This window comes from Triticum aestivum, chromosome 4D (genome assembly GCF_018294505.1).
Source record: "Triticum aestivum cultivar Chinese Spring chromosome 4D, IWGSC CS RefSeq v2.1, whole genome shotgun sequence".
Lineage (NCBI taxonomy): Eukaryota > Viridiplantae > Streptophyta > Magnoliopsida > Poales > Poaceae > Triticum > Triticum aestivum.
The window spans coordinates 309,183,363-309,191,836 of record NC_057805.1 but is presented as its reverse complement, the minus strand read 5'-3'; the positions used below and the strand labels follow the sequence as shown (position 1 = coordinate 309,191,836).

General features: G+C 46.5%; 1 protein-coding gene across 1 annotated transcript; it reads left to right on the top strand.

Annotated features, from left to right (window-relative positions):
• Positions 1–1,252: 1,252 nt before the first annotated feature.
• On the top strand, positions 1,253–4,591 carry LOC123097608 (uncharacterized). The gene is made up of 11 exons (XM_044519391.1): positions 1,253–1,285; positions 1,378–1,659; positions 2,087–2,233; positions 2,321–2,432; positions 2,834–2,931; positions 3,003–3,071; positions 3,185–3,300; positions 3,400–3,454; positions 3,549–3,669; positions 3,990–4,132; positions 4,225–4,591. Exons 1-11 carry the CDS (start codon positions 1,268–1,270, stop codon positions 4,324–4,326), a joined length of 1,263 nt encoding a protein of 420 aa, XP_044375326.1. The 5' UTR covers positions 1,253–1,267; the 3' UTR covers positions 4,327–4,591.
• Positions 4,592–8,474: the final 3,883 nt, after the last annotated feature.

The window sequence follows — 8,474 nt, the reverse complement described above, 5'->3', positions numbered from 1 at the left end:
GGCGTGAAGCCATGGACGGCGTCGTATTCACGCCGAGCGGACTCCACCCGGCGTCGCTCCGCAACAAGCGTCGTGGCCTCGTCCAGCAGGCACCGGCGCTCCTCGTTGAGTTGAGCCGCCGCGGATGGGTCGACGTCAGGGGCGATGGGGGTGCATAGGCTATGTATCACAGCGCGTAGCGGGTTAGACCCGCCAGCGCAAGCTGTGGCATCCGCAGCGGCCTGGGCCTTGGCGTGCGAGGTGGTGTCACTGGAGCCGGTGACCAGCATCTCCACATGAGTGCAAAGGTCCTCGATGTCGCTGGAGATAGCACAGCCGATGGGGACGGGCGAGTCGGTGACGTCGTACACCTTGCCAGGGAAGGTGTTGGGGACGAGCGCGATGGAGACGCGGAACGCGCAGAAGGGGATGACGGAGCTGACCGCGAGGCCGGCGGTGCCCGCGCTGAGCGCGAGAACCACGCCATGCATGATGTGCTCGCCGGAGCTGGTGAAGGGCCTCGTCCAGAACATGACTCCGGCCGACGCCACGAGTAGCCCCACGGTGGGCGCCAACTGTCGTGGTGATCTCACGGCAGATGCCATGGGTTGGCTTAAAGTGAGGGGCTACATGAGGACGTTGGTCGGTTCCGGAGGCGAGGTTGGCACGCATTGGTGTGTGGCACGAGACGTACCCAGGTTCGGGGCCCTCCGGGGGAGGTAACACCCCTAGTCCTGCCGAATGTAACTTATCTAAAACAAAATTATCCATATCTTTTAAATGGTAACTCTGATTTTAACATGCTATGTATGAAATTTTATTAGAAAAATATGTAGAATCGAAATATGATATTATTTTTAGCTGTTAAATATTTCCAAAATATTGTTTTTGGCGCAAACTGAATCTATAGTGCACGGTCTATCTTTCGTATCGCGGCGATCCAACTTTTAAATAAACACCCATTAAAACCAGATTGAGCGGAAAGAAAACATCAATAACCACACATGAACACCTCTGAAAATACTATGCGAGGGAAACAACATATTTATCATCTTATTCGGAGAGAGAGAGGACAATGACTTAGGACTGACCAATAGCCATACTGAAGCCACGTCCCGAGCCAACAACATTGGTACAGTGCCAAATAGTGATCTTGTAGCTACAGCCAACGAAGTATCAGCCGGCCACGTCCCGGGCCATGGCCCCGGTAGTCTGAAGGTTGTGTGAGCACCGAGGTCAGCTGTTGCCATATGAAATAAATGACGTGAACCTATTAAGTTCTTGAGTCATGATTATTGGGTTAAGAGTACGTGTTATTTTTTCTTCCGTTGCAACGCACGACTCTTCTCTATATAACGAGTGAAATTTGCATTTTATAAGTGAATGCTTCGCTGTTAGGTAAAAGCAACGGTGGATGCTTCGCCGTTAGGTAGCAGCACGGCAAGATTTACAGTACTATTTTGTCGAGTCAGTGCTTTGGATCGAAGGATCCTTCCCGCAGCTGAGTTCCTTCCCCAGCTGTCTAGTCAGTGCTTTGGATCGAAGTCCCCTCCCCGCTTCTTCTTAAAGCTTCGAGTCAGAATCAATCCCCTCCCCCAACGCAAGGCAGACTTCTTCTTCCCTCATTCGTCGTCCTCCCAATCACCGGATCCCGGAATCAACCAGGACCAGGACCCCTCGGTACGTGAGCTCGGTTGTTTTCCCCTTGTCAACTCGTAATCTGCTATATTCCAGCGGAAGGTATGCGCATGCTTCCCGGAGTTTTTCGAAATCGTGAAAAAGGCGTTAGGTTTTGAAGTTAGGCGGATGAACCTGTGGGGATCGATGGGGGAGTATAATTTGGTGGGATTAGGGTTCTGAAGGCACTCTGAATATTTCGATGGTGTTGTAGAAGGATTGCGATTTTCTTTTGAGTCTGCATTTAAGGGGCACTTTAGGTTCGTCTCTTTCTTTTTCCTTTTTTACTTTAGAGAACCTGCATTTTACAAGTGAATTGTTCCAGATAATACTTTGTGTGCTGTATGAATATATTCGTGCTTCAGTGCACAACTAAGATGTTGATTTTGTTTCTGTCTTTCTTGTTGTTCTGACTCTTTTTCTGGCATAGTACTTCATGTCAGCGAGCAATCTGAGGCGGCGGCTCCATCACGCAGATGTTGATGGAAGGAGGAATGAACATGTTGACATATCCCATGTAGATTCCCTGGATGAACCTCTACTAGGGAAGTCTAGTTATGACGGTGGCGGATCGGAAGTTAGTAATTTTCTAGACATAATTTCATAAGTTCTTCCAACCTTGAGGTGAATGCAGACTATTGACAAATTTCCTTACCTCCGGAAGGTATATGACCCCAGAAGGCAAGACTTGCGGGATGATGATGACAGGAAAAAGGAACAATTACACTGGTCATTTCTTTTCTCAAATTTGATTGCGCAGTGGGCACAGTGGTTAGGTACTGCTCCACGCATTTATCTATACACTTTGTAATGCTTGACATTAATGGACTGTTATATCGTCTTCTAGTTTGATGATTTTCTAGCACTTGGTATGCGAATTAAACTATTATTCATCTTTGCCAAATATAGATTCACTGATTACTTTGTGTAAATGGGCAGGCCGGTAGCTATCATGAAAATTAGAAGTAATATTTCCGATTTTCAAATCCATGACATATCTTTGATTGTATCAAGTCATGTAAACAATGTACTGATGTAGCAATGCTCTATCTTGGAAGTCGATGAGCTTTTGTTCTAGATGAATTTCTTCTGGCTATTGATGTACTGTCTTCCTAGCCATGATCTTAATTCTGTGATAATATTGATATTCTTCTGTCCTTTTTGCTATTTGTTGCAGCAAATATTATTGTAAGCTCCGGGTCAATTTTTGGTAGGTTGTTTCCCTTTTCTTCGGATAACGAAACCAGCAATCCAGTATATCTTAGTCCTTTGCAGGTAACATGTGGACGAAAGTTGGATAAAACAGGCCCTTAGAATTATTTAAGTTCTGAACTTCTGTTTTACAGGAAGAAAGATTGGACAATTTAAGACGCAGATTGAAAATCCCTTTTGATGGTTCCCGTATTGAGCACCAAGTACGTACAATCCGTTTGGAAAGCTCGGACATGCCCCTCTATTATTATTATTGTTTTTCCACTGGGCATGCTCTCATGGAAGCAAAGCAACTGATCGGCATTATTCTTTTTAGGACGCCTTGAAACAACTGTGGAAGTTAGCTTACCCAAGTCGCGAGATTCCTCCTCTAAAATCAGAATCGTGGAAGGAGATGGGTTGGCAAGGCACTGATCCATCAACAGATTTCAGGTCTCCTTTGAATAGTCTTGACTCTTAAGTACCAGGCTGCGCATCTGGTGTTGTTTACTCAATTGATAAAGCCATCTAATACAAATAGTCTCCATGCAGGGGTGGTGGATACATATCATTGGAGAACCTCATCTTTTTCGCTAGGAACTACCCAGTAAAGACCTAGAATTAAAACTGCTGGTCATATCTCTGTTATTACATACTCCTAGTCCTAGTTTTGTCTGATCATTACATCTGTTCTGTATCAGGCATCCTTTCAAATGCTTCTGAACAAAGTGCAAGGTCAAAGAGCAGATTGGGAGTACCCTTTTGCAGTTGCTGGTATCAACATTTCATTCATGCTGATCCAGATGTTGGATCTGCAATCAAGTAAGAGCATGTACAATTTCATTGGTTCTAAGAAAATTGCTAGAACTTGGTCCGAAGAAAACCAAAATTTCTCCAGTGTTAACTTTTTCGTAGCACCTACTTTTGGGCCCACATGTCAGATATTATATTCTTTTATCATCTATCATCCTCTCAATATTGAGCCAACTTGGGCCCCACATAGTCAACTCACTTAGAACCTGATTCTAGTACTAGAGTCGATGCTAAGATTTCCTAGAACCAGTGAAATTGCCAACATTGGCAATGCTCTGTAATGGTATTGTTCCTAATCCCTGGTTTTTGCGCTTCTCACTTTTTCGCAGCTGTTCCATCTTCAAAGTCAGGAATCCGTTTCCTGGAACTACTCGGACGAGATGAAAATGCGTTTGATCACCTCTATTGTGTAGCCTTTCGGATGCTCGATGCCCAGTGGCTCGTGAAACGTGCTTCATATATGGAGTTCAATGTAAGCTTTTTTTGCATTCCGTGTAGGCTAATCCTGATTTTAATTGTACCATTAAATCTGTAATCAGCTGCATTACTGTTTGGTTGCGCCAGGAGGTGATGAAATCCACGAGAACTCAGTTGGAGCGTGAACTGGTTTTAGAGGATGTATTGGCGGTCAAGGACCTACCGTCTTACACAATGCTGGACAAATAATAGAGCTTCTGCATTTGATTTGCCGTGAGATATAACTGACTCTGCTATGGGGGAAAGGGGCTCAGACAGAAGGGTTACTTATGATGTGTCAGTGTCTGGTGATAAATTGTGTATGGCCCCTTGTTGTGGCTATATATTGTTGCATGCAGTACATTATTGAACTTGATCATGGCTAGGAAGACAGTACATCACACAGACATCCAAAATTTTGAGGCGTTGTACATGTCTGTACCTAATAATAAAGGGACTATTGCTTCTGGCGGTACATCATGGAAATTACCTTTTAAAGGTCGACAAATTACCCATTATGCCACTTATAAGTGAGTGAAAAATGATTCATAAGTTCATGCACTGTATTTTAGTTTATTACCAGGCGACCCGCTTATTTAGCACAACCATGTAAATAGCCCATTGGCTTGAGCCCCACGCCTCCACTTGAGAGATCCAGGTTTGATCCCAGCTCGGCCTATTTTTCTTTTCTTTTTATTTAATTTTTTATCGGTTATATTCAAATACTTTTTAGAGTATTCATATCTTTCAAGTCCTAACTTAAAATCTAACATAATATATATGAAAATTCCTTAGAGAAATGTGTAGATTTCAAATATGCTATTATTGTGCATGATAATCATTTCTAAAATTAGGTTTACAATGCAACCTTAATTAATACCTTCTTTATATGGGGTATTTTAAAAATGCCTATTATATATGTCCTACACCATTTAAATTATGTGTAGATTTTAAATATACTATTATCATGCATGTTAATCATTTATAAAATTAGGTTTACAATGCAATCTTAATTAATACCTTCTTTAATTTTGAAAATGCCTATTATATATGTTCCGACACCATTTAAATTGAGTACATATGACAGTTACAGACAAAAACAATGCTCTTATGCACAAGTTATTGTTGTGTACTAAAACGTACTTCGCTATTTTCATCATAATGTAATATTTGTCGAGCATCACTAAAGAGGAACGACAACAAAAGTGTAAACAGATACCGATAACTAGGTAGATATTTTTGTTTAATAAATTAGAAACACCTTGAGTACACTTTAAAAATCATCCCACCTTTATGGTTTTGTGTAACACTACTTATCATGTTGCTTGTCGCTTGTCGTGCAGAATCGTGAAAGATTTTAAGCGATTTGCTCATGTCGTCGGATGTGTGTATGAGGGATGTTTTTTTTTTCCCGATGCAACGCACGGGCATATTTGCTAGTATATATGTAAGCATGTTATGCATGAGTCTCTGCAGCTTTGAGACTCACCACGACAACAAAATAAAGGAGGTAAATAAACTGGGAGTACCTAAACTTGTACTCGATGGTCACTTTGGTAGCTTAAGTTACAAAATGCTAGTTTCTGTTGCTTGAACTTGCCTCAACGTGCAAATATGATGCCTCCTCCGGTATGCGCTGCCTACATTGTTTGGGAGGACATGCAGGCCCTGCTTGTCAGCATAATAGAAATAAACCTCTCTACAAGGTGTGGGTCCTGATAAGTGAGGTATGCACTAGCAGCCTTGGTTAAAGGTGGGATGGGCTTCAAAGATTTACGGTTGCCGGCCTTGGTTAGAGGTCGGATGGGCTGTTTGGGAGGACATGTAGGCCCTGCTTGTCAGCATATTAGTAGAGAAATAAACCTCTCTATGTGGTGTGGGTCCTGATAAGTGAGGTATGCACTGGCAGCCTTTGGTTAGAGGTGGGATGGGCTTCAAAGATTTACGGTTGCCAGCCTTGGTTAGAGGTCGGATGGGCTGTTTGGGAGGACATGTAGGCCCTGCTTGTCGGCATAATAGAGAAATAAACCTCTTTATGAGGCGTGGGCCCTAATAAGTGAGGTATGCACTAGCAGCCTTGGTTAGAGCTGGGATGGGCTTCAAAGATTTACGCTTGGCAGCCTTGGTTAGAGGTCGGATGGGTTTCAAAGATTTACAGTTGTTCAATGACGCTATGTTAGCAAAGCGGGCTTGGAGATTGGACAAGCCAGAGAGTTTATGTGCTAGAGGCCTTCGAGGACAATACTTTTCGGCTGGGAACATTTTACGGGCTCGCTGCCCTGCGGGTGCTTCGGCGACGTGGAGAGACATTTTGTTAGGGGAGGAAAGTTTTGAAAGCAGGACTCATTATTATTTTTTAAATGGAGGCAAAAGATTTGACTCATCCATTAATTAAGCAGAAGAGAGTTGCCCAGTTAATTAACAAAAAACCGGGCGAAAACCATCACAAACTGCTGAGCGGCACACACATAATACCCCACACACACCTCACATAGAGGGTCTCGTTAAGATCGCACACCGGCTTCATCGTCATCCTAATCTCCGAGCAAGCGACTCAGACTTCGTTGAAGATGAACATCGACCCTCACCGTAGAGTTTATGTGGAAATAAAAGAAGGCTCCTGCCAAACTCAGCCACCCACGCCGAGGGTAGCGTAGCTCCGACTCTTAACACTAGCTTCGAAGGAGAACTATGCAAGGTTGGCATCGTGAAAGACCACCGAACAGACCTCTCCACCGAACAGACCATGGAGGGTAGCGTATGCTTTGGCATTGTATCCCCTCTCCGGGGCTACATGTCATCGTTGCCAACAAGACCTCACCACCGCAGCCCCGACTTCACCGCAACAAAACAACTCGAGGTAATCCCACGAACACGCCGGAGAGGAGCCGACTACCGCAACCATTGCCGCATCTCCGACATCGCGCATTCCCATCATCGTTCCCACAGAAGCCATGATGCCAACACCGCCATCTTCCATCGGTCCCGCTTGCCGATGCCTATCCAAAGATGAAGCCCCCGAGAGGGGATACAATGCCAAAGCATTGTCACCATCCGGTCACATGGATCTAGGGTTTCACGCGAAGCTACAAAGGTTGGGGCGAGGAGTACCTCGGCGATGCCACCAAGATGGAAACGGTGCTCGAAAGCGTCGACATTGCTAGCTCCGGACAAGCCGAGACAAGCTTTCGCCCGGGTCAACCTCACGAGCCCCGCGTAGCATGCATCACCAAGTCCTCTGTCGAGCCACCACGGCCAAATCCGGATGGATCTGAGCACCTTCTCTCTAGGCCGCTGCACTGGCCACCTCCACCAGTCCTTAGGAGAGCCCACAAGCCACAGAAGCTTGCCCACGACCGTTGCCTCCCGCTGCAGTTGGCAGACGTCGAAGCCGGAACATTCCACGTTCGCCGATGAGCGCCAACACAACTGGGCCAGTCCGCGCGTCACCCCTCTTGGCGACTTCACCTTCGCACCAGCGCTCGCCCTCTCGTTGCACACCTAGCCACCGACCACCACCACATCGCACACCCCCCCTCCAGATCCACGGCGCACCTACACACCAAGGCCATAGAGCGCACCACCAACTTCCACAGGGACGTCACTGATCACACCCGCGAGCAATCGAGCCGCCCCTAGTCTGTGTCGAGGCCCGAGCAGCACGCCCGTGTGGCGGCGATGAACGCGCACATCCGCGCCAGATTCGTGCACCACCCAGCTCGCCAGCTCCAGCGCCGAGCCCACGCGCGCCTCCGTCACCCCAGGCGTGACAACACCGCTAGTTGTCGCCGTGAATCCGAAGACACCTCGCCGCTCCACGCTCCTCTATAGAGCCGTGCTACCCGTGCCTGGCCCACCAAGTGACAGAGCGAAATACCGTCAGATCCCTCGGTAGGGGTCCAAGCACGGCTGGAAGTAATGGATCAGAGGTCACACGGAGGGTGTTGGGGAACGTAGCATGCAATTTCAAAAAAAATCCTACGATCACGCAAGATCTATCTAGGAGATGCATAGCAACGAGAGGGGAGAGTGTGTCCACGTACCCTCGTAGACCGAAAGCGGAAGCGTTATGTTAATGCGGTTGATGTAGTCGAACATCTTCACGATCCAACCGATCCAAGTACCGAACGTACGGCACCTCCGTGTTCGGCACACGTTCAGCTCGATGACGTCCCTCGAACTCTTGATCCAGTAGAGGGTCGAGGGAGAGTTCCGTCAGCACGACGGCGCGGTGACGGTGATGGTGATGTGATTCGCGCAGGGCTTCGCCTAAGAACTACGACGCTATGACCGGAGGAGTAAACGGTGGAGGGGGCACCGCACATGGCTAAGAGAAATCTTGGTGTGTCTTTGGGATG